We start from the raw sequence: 18,677 nt of genomic DNA, 5'->3' as shown, positions 1-18,677 counted from the left end.
CTGTGAAAACAACAACAGCAGACACACAGAGGGGGGGAAAAAAACAAAACACACACAAGAGAGGGGAAAAAAAAAAGCCATTAGCAGCTTTTCAACAGATGAATTCTCAGTTGCTCACAGACAGCTCAGCAGTGCAGCAGTCATGCAGCACATCATTGCCATGCCACAACGTCAACAGTTTTATTGCCTTCTGTAATCTCCAGCTGCAATGCCAAGTAAAGAATGAGGTCAAATCTCTGCTGCCCAGAGTTTTATCCTAAACCATCTGACTACACATCTCAGGGATGGGGAAGACTTCAAACTTATTCAGAGTAAAAACCCTCTAAGGTAGCTCCTGAGACTAAAGAGGCAGATCCAGGAGCTGAGCTGCTGCGTGCAAGAGTTCCCCTTCTCAGCAGCTCATACACTGAACTCTTCAGAACTGGGTGTGCACAAACGGTCAGCACAGGAAGAAAAGGCAGCCAGGACATGAGCTGGTAGGGATGCTGCTGGTGAGCAGCAGGAAAAGGGGCTGCAAGCAGACAAGACTGGCAATGTACAGCCCCTGGAAGGTACCCGGAGGAGCAAGATTCAGTGGATTTGTCTTGTGACATCCAGTAGAGTATATACTTAGTTTGCAGCTGTCTCTGCAAACCCCCAGCATACTGTTCCATCAGAAATACAGCAGAGACTGCTGAAGAAGAACCATTTCCAAATCCTGGATTAAGAGAGGACTGCACATGCTTGATAGAGCAGTATCCTCATTCCACATTCAACACCCTGCTGTTAGAAAGCTGCCTTCTGCTGGCAGCACTGCTCACACCTGCCCACATCTAGGCTGCAGGTTGCTTAGGCTGCCTGGGCAGATTCAGCTATCACAGCAGCACCAAGCACCCAAGAGCTGGAGCACTATGCAATTATCCCTATCACCATTCAACAGGAAGCACATGGCTGGGAGACAGCTTTGGCCAAGCAAAGACTCTGCAAGGCCAATCATCTGAGCCACAGTGTCACACTAAAGCCTTTGCCTGGGTTTGCTCCCTTCCCCCAGCTTTCCCCAAGATGTTTCACCCAGCCTCTAGTTTCAGCACTTTCTACACAGCCATTCAGCACAGGTACTTTTGCAGGCTGTTTCAAACAGCCTCTCCAAAGAGCACAATCTCTACAACAGTAAATATTTAAACACTCACTGTCTTCCTTGTAGGAAATCACCTCTGGGACTCAACAGAACCACCAACTCTGAAAACCTCAGTTTGGGAAGTGCAGGAATTCAGATTATGATCAACACCCCCCACATTTTATTTCACAAACAGCTGCTTTACTTCCATACCTATCAACTTTACTCACCAGGAGAAGGCTTTAACAGGAGTAGGTCCTTACTGTAGCAGAATCCAATCTTTGTGTTCCTGATACACTGCCTATTCCAAGAAGCATGGGAAGACATGCAGAACACAGCATGCATGTTAGTTCTCAAAACAAAGACCCCCAACCCCCAAACAAACCACCACAGCAATGGGATCACAGCTGTGGCACTCACCCCACTCTAAGGTTACAAGTTAGAAAAAGCAGAATTGATTTACAGTTCGTGTAGTATCCACTTCCAGCTGCAGTGGCTAGCAAAAAGAATGCTAGAGAAGCCTGCCTGCCAACTAGCACACCACAACTGACAGAGGGAATTCCACAAGAGACTGATTTCCTGTTGCCTTTTCTGGTTTATTATATGGTGAAAAGGAGGGAGTTTGACATGGCAACCCCCTTCACTTTCATTGAATTCTGGCAAGTATTTTGTGCTAGTGACCATGTTACAGTCTAGAGAGCAACATCAGATGCAAAGGTTGTTGCTTGGAGCTTTGCTCCTCAATGCAATCTTTAGAGCCCCCAACAGTTCTGACAGACTATGCTGAAGTGCTCATCCTCTCCCAATTCATTTCACTTTCCATTTATTATTTGTTTTGTAAGACAAATTCAAGCAAGTGTTTGTTCTCATGGCACTACAGACACTGGTCAGAAATAGGCAAGACACCTCCCATGACAGGTGATGAAATTCCACTTCCAGGTGGGGTGTTTTGGGGGGGGTTGTTTTTACTCTATAGCTGCATGTGCACACCTGCACACCTACAGAGATCATCAAGCAGACAGCAATGACTGCTCAATACTTCAGTGTCCACTGCAGGGGGGCACTGCACCTCTCACTCAAGTTTTCATCACCTCAAAGCTATCTGAGGGAGTCTGCTCAGATCATTTTTGAAGGCATTCTCTGAGTGAGATTTACATTGCTCCAATTGCTGCTAATTAGAAATCAAGCATGGTGTGATCAAAAGCCTTCTACTGACATGTGATTTTTGTTTTCCTGGTTTAACACAAATCTGTTTCTAACCAAACTTCTCATTCCCTTATTCCAATGGAGTAAGAGAACTCCCTACCTAGGGCAGCTTCCTGAAATTCCAAAAGCACTTCCTGGTTACACACAGTGTTATATATAAACCATGCAGGCAGATGCTTTTATGCAGCAAACAGGGAATTTCACATTAACTCCTCTGGAATCTCAAGCAAAGAGGTGAATCATGCTTAAAGAGTACAAAATGAATACCATCAATCTGCATCTTCTTTGGCTGCATAGAGGGTGAAGACATCGAGGTTGTAACTCTGAAGTTTGCAGGAAGAGTCTCTGCTGATCCAGCAGCTAAACCTCTTATGTCCTTTGGTCTAAACTTCTTTCTCCATGAAGGTGCTCTCCTAAAGCTCTTATCATCATCCTGTTACATTGATAAACATCATTAATGATTGACAATGGAGAATTGGCACTGACATTACAAGGGTTACTGACAATTGGAAGTAACTTTATCTGCATTGAAAGAGTTAATTTTCACAGTGGTTCAGGCCCAGCAGCAGAGGTCTTCATTTGCCACAGCCTGGTTTTGCTACTGCAGGCTTCTCACCTCACTCACTATGGAAATTCGTGTGCTAGGCACGTTTAGGAAAGCATTTTGTGCTCTGAGTGTTTGCATTCCATGATTTACAGCAATTTGGAAGTGCTCCATCACTTGTTCTTGGGGGATGTGAGGAGTGGAGCAGATCATAAAAGCTGCTTTGGCAGCACTGACACAAAAGCTCCATTTGAATTGCTTTTAACCTTACAGGAATGATGATAGAGCCTTGTGCTTCTCATGCTGCACAGTACAGGAAGTGACAGTGAGAGGGGAGCAAAGTGCAGTAAAGACTACAGTGCTGTGTAGGGCTTTGCCTTAGCACTTGGGCTGCCCCTAAGTGCATTTCCACCAGTAACTCATCTGCACCTCTGAGATGCCCCTCCACTTCAGCAGTCCAACACTGCTCTTACTAAATACAACAGGTGAAATGCCTTTGGCAGAGTCCTTGGGCAGCTCCACTTGCCAGCTTCACCTGTACAAACACTTCAATCCCCTGAATGCCATTTGACCTAAAATGTATCCCCTTTTAGGATGAGGAGACAAGTGCCTGTGTTACCTGACACTGTCTTCCTGATCAAACTGCCCTGTGCCACTAGAACAGAGCAAGCAGCTCTTCCCTCAAAGCTTCTTGCACTTTGAAATCACTGAGGGAAAATGGCTTAGAAAACCACAACAGCTGCCTTCTGGTAAGGTCATTAAAACCTTACCAAAGATGTACACTGGGAAGCATTTCAGCCAGCATGTGCCACAGAAGGCTGCAAGAAGACCATTAGGCAAAAGGAGACCACAAACTCAATCCAGATCTGTCATAGCAGCCTCCTTCCTCAGCACACTTGTGTGTGCTTCGCCTCACTGAGCCCAAACCCGCTTAAACCAGCACTTTCACACTTCCCCTGGCCTCTTCCTCATACTAGACAAATATCTCTGAGATACTGTGGACTGGTTCCTTCACCTGGTTAACCACATGAGGTTTTTACCACCTCTTAGTCTGAACCACTTCTTCCTATATGTGCTGCCACAAGCCCCCCTCAGTACCAAAGAGGAGGCAGCCCAGTCAGGAGGCTCTTGGGGAAGCAATGCCAGATGGGAACTGTTCCCTGGGTTACAGCAGAACCACTTGAAAAGCACAGAACAAGTCTCCTTTATGCTAGGGGTTCACAGGGTCTACCTCCAAGTCTCACATCTAGTTTAACTGTTCTATACTCAGGACATGCACTGTAAGATCACAGACTGACAGAGGTCCCCTAGATGTGCTGATTGGCTTTTGGGCTTCTTAGCCTGGAGAGGACTGAGGGGGGACCTTATCAATGCTTACAAATACCTAAAGGGTAGGTGTCAGGAGGATGGTGTCCAGAAACAGGACAAGTAATAGAGGCACAAACTTGAACATAGGAAGCTCCAGCTAAACAGGAGGAGGAATGTCTTTACTTTGAGGGTGGTGGAGCACTGGAGCAGGCTGCCCAGAGAGGTGGTAGAGTCTCCATCTCTGGAGTCATTCAAAACCCACTGAGACATCATCCTGTGCAACCTGCTGCAGGTGGACCTGCTGTGGGGCAGGGGGGTTGGACTGGATGATTTCCAGAGGTCTCTTCCACACCCCCTCATTCTGTGGCTCAAAGTCATCTTACAGAAACATGCAAAAGTTGCCCCCTTTAGAAGTCCTTTTTAAGATTTCTGTCACTATTCTGTCAACAGCTTAAGGAGATTCAGGGCAAATTCCTTCAGGTTAGTTCCAGTAAAGTTCCCAAGACAACATGGGCCAACAACTCAAGCAACTTACTTCATCAAGTCTTCTGTCAGTGCCCATAGCAAGGAGGTTATTAAACTCCCTCTCCAGAAGAGCACGAGCCTGAGGTTTGTAGTACAAAAGAAACAGAAATTAAGTCTGAAAGGTAAGCAATTAGTAACCCACAGTCACTTCCAAAACTTGACTTAACCCCAATTGTTCAATACCTCCTTAGCAGCTGTGACTGTCTCAAGATGTAAGGAAGCTGTAACAGCTCTCCCTTCCCTTCCCTGTGACACAAAGGGTCATCGTTTCTGGGTCAAGCTTAATTACTTTGGAATAGAAACTAGCAACCCACAAAAAATGAGCTTCCCACTGCTGTGAAAATGGGCTAGCATGGGTTTTGTTCTAGCAAATCTATCAAGCAGAATTGTGACTAATCATCAGAAGCCATAAGGAAAATCAGGGCTCTATGTTTTTCTCTTACAGGATACTGAAGAACTTTCCATGTCTAAGTCTCTAGAGCTGGGGATAGCAAAGCATGCACTTACCTGGCAATAAAACCAATCAGTTCCATTTGTAGGCTTCCTAGAGGGGAGAAAACTCCTATGGGCCACAGAGTGACTGCCTGCTGCTTACCTGTGTGTTCTGAGTGGGGATCTGCAGTAGGAGAGCTAATGCATTGTAATCAAAGGATTCATCTAAGGCCACAAGTGCACCATGAACTCCACTCTCTATAAGGTTGTTGGCATATTCTTTAAGACCAATGGACACTACCCAGTGGATCATTCTTTCATTGCTCCAGACAAGGACATCTGTGGAGAAAGCAAAGTTGCCCAATTGAAATTCCTTCCTCTGGAGCCTCTTTTTTGTTGTTGCTGTAAAATGTTGTTGCTGTTATTTTTAACTGCATTTTGGAAGCAGGTCAGTGACAACACACACGAGAATCAGACCAGGGTGAAGACAATGCACTAACCCTTAATTTCATTCTGGCTTTCTTCTCTCTTTCGTTCAAGCTCTTTCCTGTCGTAATTCAGCCTCCTCAGGCACATAATTCCACACTGGAAACTGTTTCTGCTCAAAGGCAAACAGGAAAACCCACAATCAGACACTGGTGACAGCAAGGGAGGAAGTGGCCTCATGTTGTGTCAGGGGAGGTTTAGGTTGGAGATTAGGAACAATTTCTCTGCTGCAGGAGTGGTCAGGGATTAGAACAGGCTGTCCAAGGAGTTGGTGGAGTCCCATCCCTGGAGGTGACATTTCCCCTGGCCTCTTCCTCATACTAGACAAGTATCTCACATATTGTGGGCTGGTTCCTTGACCTGGTTAACCACAGGAGGTTTTTGCCAACCCTTTGTCTGAACCACTTCTTCCTCTACGCGCTGCCACAAAAGTCCCCCCAGTACCAAAGAGGAGGCAGCACAGTTAGGAGGTTCTTGGGGAAGTGATGCCAGCTTGAAACTGTTCCCTGAGTTACAGAAACATGTGGTCATAGCACCTGGGGACATGGCCTAGTGCCCACGGGAGCGCTGGGTTGACCATTTAACTCTGATCTTAAAGGGCTTTTCCAAGCCAACCAATCCTATGGTTGTGTGACAATGGAGAGCTTTCCTGCATGTTAGGTCCCCCACTCACTCCAGGCCCCTCACCTGTGAAAGCTGTCCACCATCTTGAGCTGCCCACGCAGGTCCTTCTTCGTCAGGTGATCCAGCATGCGCGCGTCCACCAGGCACTCCATGAAGTAGCTGCGGTACTGCGGCAGCCCCAGGCTCGGCAGCCACTCGTTGCCAATCCACTCGTGGTTCATATCACCATATGCTAGTGTCTGTTGGGGGAAGATTAAGGACTGAGCTCATCAAAGTGTGAAGTAAGAGAGTAAAGCTTTTTTTTGGGGGGGGGTGGGGGGGTTAGATGGCAGAGAAGGAAGTAGAACAGTGCTCACTTAATGCTTAGCAAAGAGAAATGCTGAACACTACACAGGGAGGGATGTGCTCTGAAGGCAGCCTCATGAAGAAAGGCCAAGTTTGGATATCCAGGTCAGCAAGGAAAACCACCCCCATTTATTACATGTGGAAGAGTATAAAAGAGTATGCAATACTCCTAACAAGACTAAGCTCTACTGTTCTGCTAGCATGAGCATGAGTTTTGTTAGGTACAAATCCTGTATCCCCAGAGAGCAGGGCAAGGACTCTCATTTTCCACAAGTCTGTATGTCAGGTACCCAAAGAACAACTGCAAGGTTTGTTTGGTTATTTTTTTATACACTTCTCAGAAAGCAATCCCAATCCAATAGCAAAGAATCAAACCCTGCTGCTGCAGAACAAGCAATTCTAAGTGCTAGCCCTTATCCTAAACCCACCCCCCCCAACCCCCACTTTCACTGCAGGCATTTATTACAGAAGAAATGCATCTGCTCATTCCTTCAGCAACAAAAGCCAGCAGCTCTTCTTTTTCACCAGTCAAGGGTAATAACTCATTTTCACTGTGCAATTGAAAGCCAAAAGCTTTCTCCTCTAGGAGGAAGCTTCTGCCAGCCAGGAGCAGTGCCATGTGGCAGTGCACTCCTGCCAGCCATTGCTAGGCAGCAGCCACACAGCCTGCTAGGGCAGGGAGACAAGCTGTGACTGTTACCCATGACAAAGAGTGTCTCAGGTGGAGTTAATGGGACCTCAAAGAGGTTTTAGCTGGAGGGCAGCCGAGCAAGAAGAGACTGCAGTGCCCAAAGACACAGGTCACAGGCAAAGCCTCCCTTTTGTTTATAGCCCTGTAGAAAATGCTGGACTACCTCAATGCCTGAAAATACAATTAGGATTTGTCACCACTTTAAGGGAAAACAATTAATCAAGGAGGATTACAGCATTAGTGCACAGAAAGCTGCTTAGCTCTCTAGGCTCCCTAGACCTTGTAGCACACCTGTGATGGTGGCCAGCTTGGACAGGGACTTTCTACACAGAGCAGATATTCCACTTCGACTTCTGGCTTCCCAGAGAGCCACCCCCACCAAAAGACTCTCCACTCAGTGTCATGAGATTGCTTTTAACATTTGATCTGTTCAATTCAGCCTTCAACAATGCTTATTAAGACAGAGCAACTGCAATGAGGTGATTCATAAACTAGAGGACACAATTTGGAAAGCTAGTGACAATAAAGACTTCTGAATATTCTCCTCCCAACAGCCTTGTTATTGAAACGCCCTAGGGACAGGTTTTCTGTCGTGTAAGGCAGTGTATGTTACAAACTTGCCATGCTGAACCACCAAATCCAGAAAACACTACAATAAGTAAATCAAATATAGCAGTCTAGCTTTCCACATGTGTGATACAAGGAGAAGCCTGGAGGTCCCCCCTTCCCAATCCCCAAGCCACACCAAGAGCCACCAGAAGACATCACAGAAAACTCATCTTTGTTCATGCTCTAATTATTGTGACAGTTTACACAGGCTAGAGTATTACAGAAAGTTTCCAACCTGAGCCCAGCTTCCCTCCTCATCTTCCTGTTAGGTGGTTAGAAAAGCAAAAGAACACAAGAGCATTAGTATTTAGGTTTTAGTAAGGAGAACACAGTTAGAGCTGCACTGCAAAGTTCTAAGTCTACTGCATACCAAACCAAATCCTAGCTAAAGCAAGCAGCATGCATGTGGAAAACAAAGAAATGTATATGCAAGGCACTCATTTCCATTTGAGAGGCTGAAAACCCCATCTACTGATTAAGTTTCCTGGAGAGCAGAAGTTTCCACACAAACAATTCAGTTTGTCTATGAGCTAATCAAATCAGAGATCCATTTCCCAGCCTGGAAGGAGCTTTGGTTGCAATCTGCTCAGTGTTGATTTTCCCCACCGCCCAGCTTTGCAAAGGAAAAAAACCCCAAAACCATGAAAAATCAAGATGCAGGTGACAAGATCAGTAATTAGAAGCAGCAATGATCCAGAATTTTAGTGAATTAATTTAGGAAAGAAAAAGAAAGAGCAAAAGCAGCTGATTCAAATGCTCACGAAGTGTGCACAGCACTCTAAGGAAGAGAAGTGGCAGCGCTCTCAACTAACCGTTTGTTGCGTGGCTGTAAGATTTTCCATCTCTTCATGTGTTACCCAGACATTTCCCGTGGTCTAAAATGACCCCAAGGGAAGCAATCCCATCCAGTGAAAGGAAAGCAGTAACAAAGAGGAAAGGGTGCAGAACAGGTAAGCAATGGTACACGTGAGGAGCAGGCACGGGCAAAAGCAATGGTTCCTGAGCTCACACAGGTCTGGCTGCCGGCGGCAGCAGCGTGGAATCCAAGCCTATTAACACGGATCACCTTGCTTCAAAGATATTACCAACACTGACTGTGATAAATGGCTTACACTGAGGTAATTAATGGGCAAACATTTGACTCTGCTCTAAGCTGAAAAATGCACTTGCAGCCCAGCGGCAGTAACTTGAGACGCAGGGCAGACACGAGAGGGAGCTTGCCCTAAGTGCCCAGATTCACTGTGGTGTAGGGAGGCAGGAGCAGTGCTGCTTGATGTGGTCTGAATCAGTATTTGGAATTAATGGCCTTAGACATGGCTTAAAAGAGCCTCCACCTATTTTACAAGTTTCTGTATGCACATGTACTGCATCTGTACTGTAACTCCTTCAGAGGCCCAAAGATGCAGCAAGCAACACACAGTCTGTAAGTGTTTGGGGTTGCACCCTCACACAGAGCCACACCACCTCTCAGGCCCTTCAAGGAAAGGCAGCTATCCCTTTATGGCACTTTCACAGAAGGAAGAACCTCCCCACGCCGAGCTGGGGGTGCTGCCCCCCTACTGTGTAATCTTTCCAGGCACCCCCTGAAGCACAGCTGTTCAGTGACAGGTTTACAGAACACTTGGGGACATTCTAAGGGCTGGAGAAGCTGCTGAAGGCTGGATCCCTTTCCTTACCGTCCTTGAGGTGGGAGGGGCAGAAGGGCTGGTCAGGGACATGATCTCCTGAATGGCCAGCCTCAGCTTCAGCCTGTGCAGAGGGTTGCTGATGCCAATCTCCCGCTGGATCTCGGTGTCAGACAGGGCTGACATGATGGCACCGCTCTTCACGTTGGCTCGGCAAGCCGCCACGTACCAGGCTGGCATCCCAACCCACAGCTGGAACACACAGGAAAGGAAGTGAGCAGGATCTGGCAAACACTCCCAGCTCCAAACCCCTGCACATTGAGGGGGGCATTGCTTACGTCAGGGGGGCCACTTACCTCCAGCCACACGACCACAGTAGGCCCATCCCACTGTGCGAAAGGCAAACCTTGTCTTCTGGCCTCCTCTAGCAGCTCATGCCTGCAATTACAGAGCAGTTATTAATGCCAGGGAACCTAACACTGCATTCAATTCACTCTCTTCTATCCAACAGTTAGCTCGCTGCCATTCTCACCCTTCTATGGCATACCCAACTAAGGCACCTACAGCACACAGGCAAGGACTACAGGGGGACAGAAACTGGAGAGGAAATTTCAGAGTGGCAGAGATGGAGGATCTTGCCTTTCAGAAACCTGTGCCTGCAACTGCCACTGACACCCTAATCAACCCTGCCAGCAGCAGTGGGGATATCCAACTCATCTGTCAGGCAGAATCTCAGTTGCTGCCACATGCAGATTTGAAACCTCCGGAATGTTTGAGTACATCACATATCCCTGCCTCAAAATGGGACTGCCCAGCAGGCTGCTGGGGTGGAAACCGGGGCAGTGACCATTTAACTGGTGAACTTCAGTCTGCAGCAGTGAGCCTGTCACTCAGACAGCTTCAGACACCCATCGGATTCAGTGAGCCACGCTTTGGCAACTCCATTCTGAAAGGCTGCGCACTGAAACCCAGCTCTCACCCCCTGTGACAGCACCATTGCCTTTGTCACTCTGAAACAGAAGAGACTGAAGTGCAACACTGACAATTCAGCTTACAAAATCCCTATAAACAGCTGCCAAAGAGGTCTGATGAAGCAAGAGACAAATCCTAGTCTTGTGGCTATCAGCCTACAAAGTTGCTTGGCTCTACCTGTCTGGGAAAAAAAAGCTTATTTAAGCTGCCTTTGAAAACTAGTTAGAGATTGCTCCATCTCCTCCCTCTCTCCTCTGAAATGCAGCAGCTTCACCTAGCTGGATACTTCTTACTGGTTTGTGTGTTCAGTTCACAGCTGCAAGGGCACAGTTAAGACTAGATAAGCAGCAATGGAGTAATTTCAAGATCCTGTGCTGTGTATTCATCATTTTATCACAGTTTAAAACAATCTCCCTGCCCTCAGAACTGTGTAGTTGATTACACCTAAGCTCATCAAATATTTCAGAATTCCAGGCATTAAAAGCCTCCTGCAGCAGGATTTAATGACAGACTCATGGCCTGCTTTGTTAGCAGGGCAAAACAGGCAAGCAGCCTTCAGCTCTTTGTTTCATGCCAGCATATCTGGGATCCTCAAGCTGGTAGAGGACTAAATATAGCAAAACAATCAATGAAGTCATAAATATCCCAGCAACTGCTTTAGCAATGGATTGCACTCCACCTGCATGCCAGCACATTGCCACTGCTCTAGAAAAGAATTCCCAATACTTTTATCCTAATTAAAATGTGCTGCCCAGGGGAGACAAAAGGGGAGGCAGGGAGGAAGTGCCAGATAAGTGGTTACAGAACCATTCTAACATGCCCATTGTCAGACCCCACAATTAAGGTGGAAATAGTGTTCAGCAGTCAGCAGCAAACCAGCCAGATTTCACTGACAAAGAGAAGTCCATAACAACTGATTTCCATTTCCCCCAGAGATCTGTTTCTTTCTAAATGAGGAATAAAGGAGCTGAGACAGCCCTGCTACTGCAGAACCCCACATTAATCCCACAATTCTGAACACATTCCATTGTGCTTCATTTTGTTTCAAGATTGAAGAAAGGGAGGGGGGGGAAATCAATTAATAAGACATGAAAAAATAATTCTTGGTGAGAAGAGAGTGAAATGCTGAATACTGTATTACCAGAAAGGAATGCAATGCTCTTGCCAAGTAGGTTAACTACAACATTGGTGTCTCTGTCGTCCTTTATGGTGGTTGTGGTAGAAAAGCTATGCCCACTTGCCAGGAAAGGGCACAGACATGCCCAAAACAGCCTCTGGTTTGACCAGAATGCCCCCACAAGAGCATTATCACTGCCTCCCCTCAGCTTATAAAGCCACCGGGGTGCTGTGGGGAATTCAGGGAACTGCAGGGTAATTTCTGGTGGCTTTCCAAGTCTCCCTGTCTACTCCAGGTTAACTGTGACACAGCAAATCCTTTGGAGAGGAGCAGTACAAGGAATGCATCAAAAATGCAAGGAGAGGCTATGATGCAAACTTTAAAGTCATGGTGGTGATGTATGCAGAAAGTAGTTGTGTGGCCAGGAGGAGAGGTTATGTGATGGAGGCAAAGATGTGGAAACAGAAACAAAAGAGGAATGTTTATGAGACAGCTTTATGTGGAAAGCATTCAGTGGATCTGAAGAGGAATGCATCCATGAAGTGGAAAATTAATTGTAGAATTTGTTCATGTGCAAGCAGAGACCCAGAGCTTTCTTGCATGGGCAATCATTAAACTGAAAGCTCAAGACACAGCACAGGCACAACACATCACCCAGGAAAACTCGAGGGCAGCTGCTGTTTCATCTGCAAGCGAAGCCTCCCTGGCCTTCTCCTGTAGCAGAGAACTTCCCTTGTCCAACAAATCCCCTCCCAGCTCCACCAAAACCTTGCTACACTCCAGCTATACCTGACCAGATGATACAAAGATCACAAGTTGAGTTTCACAGGTATCCAATGAGAGCACTTAAGAAGGGGGTGCAAAATCCAATCTCCTACCACTACTGCAGCAGCACCGGCAGAGTTAACGGCTGGTGTGAGGCTGGCACCAGGAAGGATGAAAGAATGTCAAGAGGAGTAGCTGGCTACCAGAATAACTCCTAGGTGACAAGACCATGGGATAGATACATTCAGAAGTAACAAGAAGTTGGCTGAACATCACTCAGAAGGGAGACGAAATGTGCTGCTGCAAGAGGGAAGCACTTGTTGTTAGCTGAAAAGGCATTGAGTGCCAGCGTGGAGAACAAAGAACTGTGGTCATGTGGGATGAGAAATGTCGAAACTGGGGGTGCTCAGTGTAGCAGAGAACACACCAGAGCCTTCAAAGACCACGTGAACTATTTGTATCTAGAAGGGCTCTTGGCAGGCAAGCAGAGGCTAACGTCACCAGGGAAATGAGGCAGCCTGGGGCACCGTCACTTTATCACTGGCCTAAGACGGCATGGGAATAGATAAATGCAGAGCTTGCAGCTAAAGGGCAAGGTTGTATCCAAGACTTATTGGATGGAACTGAAAATAACAGATTGGAAGAAGCTGAGAGTAGAAAGCACACTGCAGGGAAGGTGGTGAAGAGAGTGCAATGACAGAGTTGCAAGGTGCAAGAACTGAAAGGGAACAGCAGTGAAACACCAGGTGAAAATAAACTAGTGTCAGGCAGAGCACCAGGAGAAAGTTACCATCATTACAGACTGAGCTCAGGTCTGGAATCAACTTTTTTGTTTAAGAAAATTACCTTAAGTTTAGGGCTGCTTCCTTTTTGATGAATACAGTATTAAGTTTGTTGTGTGGCACACAGGAAAGCACACACAGAGTCATGGCAAGCACTGTCGACAGCACAGCTCACAAAGATGTGCAAAACACTAAAACCAACTGAAATCCAACCAAGAGGGAAGGTTTGACACAAACACAGCTACCCTGGCAACAAACTGCCACACACACACACACAATCTATCAGTATCTATACACACACTACTGCTAAGCAACTTACAAACCCCCAACTACCAAACTAATTCTATCTAAGTAGGGGTCAGTATCTGCATGCCAAAAATTCACACCAAACACATCAAGACACGACACTGCACTAGACAGCACTGGGTTTCTTTCAGCAACACATCTGCACAGGAAGTCCTTTTGAATCTCCCATGTCTGCTCAGAATTAGACTTTCTGGAGAAGAGTTACAGCTTTCCATGTATTGCTAAAGACCAGGATGGCATTCAGCATCATTTCACCACAACCCTAACAACAAACAAACAAACTTACCCTGATTTTCTACCACATCAAACGGGAAACAAAAAGGAAAATGAAACAATGAGGGAAAAATAGACAACTGAGATTAAACTGAACCCAAAGGCATACAAACACCAGGCAGAGTGCACTGTCATTCAACTCTACAACAACAGACAGATTTTTGTTAAAGACACTGAGCACTGCCCTCAGCCTGTTGGGGTGCATGCATGCAGGAATCAAGCAGATAGGGACTGGAGACACCTAGAAAGGGAAATGGCTGTCATTGTCCCAGGCATGCAGGTAACAGGAATTCTTTGTGCTGAAGACAGGATTTTCTAAGGGAAGAGTCATCCTCAGCTACTTGTTTCAAACCCAGTCTGCTCCAGAATCAAAGTGAAAAGCAATCCAGAGCAGCTTTACCAGTTGCTCTGTAATGAACATCTCAAGAAGGCAGCAAGGGAACTTTCATACCTTGTGGTAATACTGCTCCCTGTGCTCAGCACATCTGGCAGAACTCAAACAGCTGGATCACAGAACCTTGCTGGCATTTTTAAATGCTAAGGTCTGCTTCTCTCTGAGAAGCTCCCAGGGCCCTGCTGCTGCTCTCAGCAGGACACACATCTTCATCCACAGGCCTGCTTCATAGCCACTCCCAGTGAAACAACTGAGTCAGAGACCCTCTGGAGAATAAGCACATGCCCACAGCAGCCAGGCTGGGTGGGTTCAAACAACAAGCTTTCATTTGTCTAACACAGATTTGCCTTTCAAGCAGCCATGAGGTGTGCAGGAGGTAAGGCACTGCAAGTCCCCTTTGGAAAGGCAGAAGGTTTGCAGTGAAAAACTTCTCTGCAAGTGCATTTTTGCTGTTGGGTAAAGGCTGCTTTACCCTAGGAAGCAATTTGTTGCTGGTATTGAGAAAGCTCTGTACTGTTCAAAGAACAGACCTAGCACTATGAAGATATGATCAGACTACAACTCTTTCCTCAGTCAAGATGTGGTGTGGCTTTAAGGCTCTGGAGAGAAGGCAAAACACCAGATCATCATAACTTATGACTGCCTTCAGTGGAGCAGGCTGAAGAAAAACAGCTGAGTGTTCTGTTACACAAACAAACCCACATTCCATTCTGACTCCTTAAACCAACACACTGCTGGTTTGCATTAGCAGTCACCAGGCATTATTTCTTATTTGTTAGGAGCTTATGTACTGCAAGAAATCTCTTGCAAAGAGAAAATTAACACACTCTGCAACATTCCCTGTTCTGGCTTCAAAAGGCCAAAAGAAAAGACATAAAAAGTGTCTTATCTTGGTCAGCTTTTGTGACAGAGTCTAAAGTGATCTCAACAGAACAGAAGCAAAGAAAGTTCAAGGTATATGGCTCAGCTTTGGGTGGAAAAATGCAAAGAATGCCAGATCCTACTCAGAGCAATGTGAGTGCTTCCTGTATTACCATATAAGTAAGCATCAAGTCAGGATTTCTACTAGCAGCAGTATCTGTTTTTCACTTATGACTGTGGTCTTTGCTTAGTCTCTTCCAAGTCTGGGAACAGCAAATCATGCACCAGATACTCAGAAGCTGAATTGCAAACTAAAGACATTTTTTTTTTTGGACACACTGAAAAGATTCTGATGGCCAGGAGATGGTAACTGCCCATCTGAAATGGTAACTGCCTATCTGAAAGGTGCCACAAAAATGGGAAACAGTCACAACTGATACAAAGAGAGGAATTCAGGGTTATATTGTACAAGGTAAAAGAGACTGCAGCTGTTCAAATGTATGGCACAACATCAGGACAACCTAAACCAGAAGTGAAAGCAGTGAACACAGCAGCAGTCTGCAGCTGCAATACGAGCAAGGCTTTGAGAGCCACTGACTAGAGAGGAACCAGCAATGGCTTCCAGAGGGAGCTCTGCACAGAGCACCTCCTGCTTTCACTGCCAACTCTTCCACACCCTGGAGCACAAAAGCCAAAGGCAACTTTGGGAAATTTTCCCAATGAATTAATTCCAAAGCAGTAGGTATTAAATCTAACAGGTCTGGGGGGAAGTTTGATAAGAGGCAGCTTTTCACAAGATCACAGGATGTCAGGGGTTGGAAGGGAACCAAAGAGATCATTGAGTCCAACCCCCCTGCCAGAGCAGGACCATACAATCCAGCTCAGGTCACAGCTTTAGTGTCCAAGGTTTTTTGTTGCAGCCTTGGCAACGAGGCTGGGGAGAGGTCTGGAGCACAGCCCTGTGAGGAGAGGCTGAGGGAGCTGGGGGTGTTTAGCCTGGAGAAGAGGAGGCTCAGGGCAGACCTTCTTGCTCTCTACAACTACCTGAAGGGAGTTTGTAGCCAGCTGGGGCTTGGTCTCTTCTCCCAGGCAAGCAGCACCAGAACAAGAGGACACAGTCTCAAGCTGTGCCAGGAGAGGTTTAGGCTGGAGATGAGGACAAAGTTCTTCCCAGAAAGAGTAATTGGCCATTGGGATGTGCTGCCCAGGGAGGTGGTAGAGTCACTGTCCCTGGAGGTGTTCAAAAAAAGGATTGGATGTGGCACTTGGGAGCCATGGTTTAGTCAGGAGGTGTTGGGTGACAGGTTGGACTTGATGATCTCTGAGGTCTTTTCCAACCTTATTGATTCTATGATTTCAACACAAAGTTCTCAGCACTGAAACACATTTCCAACTCAGCACCACCTATCCTACCATGAGTGCTCTGGAAAAAGCAATAAAAAGCCTCCCAGCTACTCTGCAGAGGCTTATTAGCTACAGCACCAGATTAGGCAAAAAGATATGAAGCCAAAGACCCCAAGAAAACAAAAACAGAGAAAAAAGGGTAAGAAGACAAAAGCAGACCAGGAAAGCCTCCACATTTGAAACAAAGCAATACCTTCAAAGAGGGTTTAAAATATTTGGTAACTTACTTTTTCTGCATTTTCCTGTTTTTTTCTGCCTGACCTCCAAGCTTGCTGAGACCTAATGCATCCTGAGAGGCACTGTCTGCTTCTCCCATGCCAGCTACAAGAAAAACCACAAAGGCAAAGATCAGTCTTGTTATCTTCTCAGTTTTGGTTGGTTGTAAGTCTCTAATCACTGCTGCTTTCCTGAGCAGATGTGTTTCATCCTTTGCCATGTTAGTGCTCAGGAATGCACACAGCTGAACCTCTGTATACATCTAGTACTCACTTTTCTAGCTGAACTCATGATGTATAAAAAGGCAGACTGGGATAGGTGCTGTCTAAAAGCAGCTGGCATCACACAGAGAATCTCATGCTTAAACCAGCAGTAAGATGAATTCTCAGTGTTCCCATATCACTGCTGGTGGTGGCAATGCCAAGGCTACTGCTTTATGCAAACAATTACACAAGAAAGGTAACCTCAGCATTTGCTGAGCTAGTTAATTTCAACAGTGCTCCTTTGAGAGCTAAGTGAAGAGGGAACTGATGGTGTCAACAACAACAAAAGCCTCCTGCACTTCTGAGATACAGCTGAAGTTTTGGCCTCACAGCAGAAGCCCTAACAGCTCCATAAGGTTCAATAACCAGGCTAGGGAAGGCCTCACTGCTGGAGCTTGCATCCTGCCCTCACAAAAAGATCTACCAGAAGATGTGGTGGCACTAGGTCCAAAACATTCTGTACATCAGCACCAACACAATCAGTCACAGAGATGCCCACACTGACAGAGACATCACCAAAGAGAGCAAAAAGCAGGGCAGACCAACCTTGGCCTAGTGTTTCCTTGCTGCTCTGTCCAGGTCGTCCCTTCTCTTTCTTGCCAAACAAGCGGCCGATAGAGGATTTGATCCCCTTCTTCTTGGGGGCTTTATGAAGGGAATCTTGGCTACTGTTACTGCTACTGGGGTTACTTATTTGCCCATCCTGTGAGCCTGTTGAACTTGAAAAGGAAGGAAAAAAAAAGTCATAAAGGAGCACCTATACAAGAAATTCACTGGCACAACACAGTGAGAGACAAGTCCAGGATTCTGTGAGTCAAAGGCTCAGTAACTCACAGACAGCAACTTCAGCCTTGAATGAGTCATGAAAAGAAACAGAGCCACTAAAATACATGTCACTAAAGTGAAACCAAACAGTGCAAACAACTACCTCAGGCAAGAAAGGAAGGCACACAATATTTACACCCTTAAGCATGGAACTACAAGTAAATTTGTAAAGAAACAAAACTAGAATTGTTTAAAGCACACTGCAGAGGTTAAAGCCACAGCACAAGCCACTGGCAAGTGGAAGCAGACAACAGAAGCTTGAAACACTGGAGTGGAATCCATCCCAGATGCTCAGGCACTTAGAGAAGAGCATCTGCAGTTTTGCAAGTGATTTCTGCATGTACAGCTAAAACTCCAGCCTGTGAAAGAACACTGGAGTTGCAGATCCTGCATTTCCAAAGCAGACCTAATGCAGCCTTTGAGGAGCAGGAGAACCCTTTGCACAAAGGCTTTTCTGACCATGAGCAGCATCTCTGCTCTTACTGTCCGTGGAACAGTCACCCATTCCCTTGGTCATACTCCTATTGCTGAGAAACTCTGCAGCAGCTGCACTGAGACCCTAAAGGCTGACCAGCTTGGCAGTGTTAAGATTTCATTCTGATCACCTGAAATGCTCAGCTGCTGTTCCCAGCTACTTACTTCCTTATGTCCCTGATATCTTCATGGCTCACTGTGTGCAGAGCTCCTTTCTGGACTCTGTCCAGACGCAAAGAGCGAGGTGAAGAAGGTGGGGATGTCTCACATTTTATTGTGGTTTTATCATCTCGTACCTCTTCTTTAGAAGCTGGAGGCTAAAGGAAAATGAGAAGTTGAGAAATGCTAAAACCAATGCTACAAGACATACTGAAAAGGAAAATCCATTCTTTGGTGCTAAAGGAACACTCTCACCCTTCACCATTCTGCAGTTCCCTGGTTTTTGACTTCCTTTTGGATTTCCTCTACCTTTACGGCAAACTGCTGACACTTCAGTCTCAGCTAGTGAGCAGCACTCATCTCTTGTTCATACAT

General features: G+C 46.2%; 1 protein-coding gene across 9 annotated transcripts in view; it reads right to left on the bottom strand.

The window, feature by feature from the left end:
• PPFIA1 (PTPRF interacting protein alpha 1) overlaps nucleotides 1–18,677 on the bottom strand; it is a 55,144-nt gene that overhangs the window by 1,447 nt on the left and 35,020 nt on the right. For 3 of the 9 annotated variants that reach the window (XM_068148408.1, XM_068148412.1, XM_068148410.1), the window contains 13 exons: nucleotides 18,309–18,460; nucleotides 17,391–17,563; nucleotides 16,593–16,686; nucleotides 9,848–9,929; nucleotides 9,543–9,743; nucleotides 8,679–8,741; nucleotides 8,102–8,128; nucleotides 6,285–6,460; nucleotides 5,612–5,709; nucleotides 5,275–5,450; nucleotides 4,690–4,758; nucleotides 2,570–2,735; nucleotides 1,327–1,397 (listed from right to left, as the gene is read on the bottom strand). In XM_068148408.1, the coding sequence (XP_068004509.1) occupies nucleotides 1,339–1,397; nucleotides 2,570–2,735; nucleotides 4,690–4,758; nucleotides 5,275–5,450; nucleotides 5,612–5,709; nucleotides 6,285–6,460; nucleotides 8,102–8,128; nucleotides 8,679–8,741; nucleotides 9,543–9,743; nucleotides 9,848–9,929; nucleotides 16,593–16,686; nucleotides 17,391–17,563; nucleotides 18,309–18,460 (1,536 nt within the window). In that variant the 3' untranslated portion in view covers nucleotides 1,327–1,338. Of the gene's footprint in view, nucleotides 1–8; nucleotides 204–1,326; nucleotides 1,398–2,569; nucleotides 2,736–4,689; nucleotides 4,759–5,274; nucleotides 5,451–5,611; nucleotides 5,710–6,284; nucleotides 6,461–8,101; nucleotides 8,129–8,678; nucleotides 8,742–9,542; nucleotides 9,744–9,847; nucleotides 9,930–16,592; nucleotides 16,687–17,390; nucleotides 17,564–18,308; nucleotides 18,461–18,677 lie in introns of those variants that run through there. The other 6 variants (XM_068148414.1, XM_068148415.1, XM_068148409.1 and 3 more) reach the window with 5 other exon arrangements.

Source organism: Melanerpes formicivorus, unplaced genomic scaffold, assembly GCF_026170545.1.
Source record: "Melanerpes formicivorus ecotype bairdi unplaced genomic scaffold, bMelFor1.0.p_v2 SCAF_16, whole genome shotgun sequence".
NCBI lineage: Eukaryota > Metazoa > Chordata > Aves > Piciformes > Picidae > Melanerpes > Melanerpes formicivorus.
Note: the sequence above shows the minus strand (reverse complement) of the source record. Positions and strands in the feature narration are given on the sequence as shown.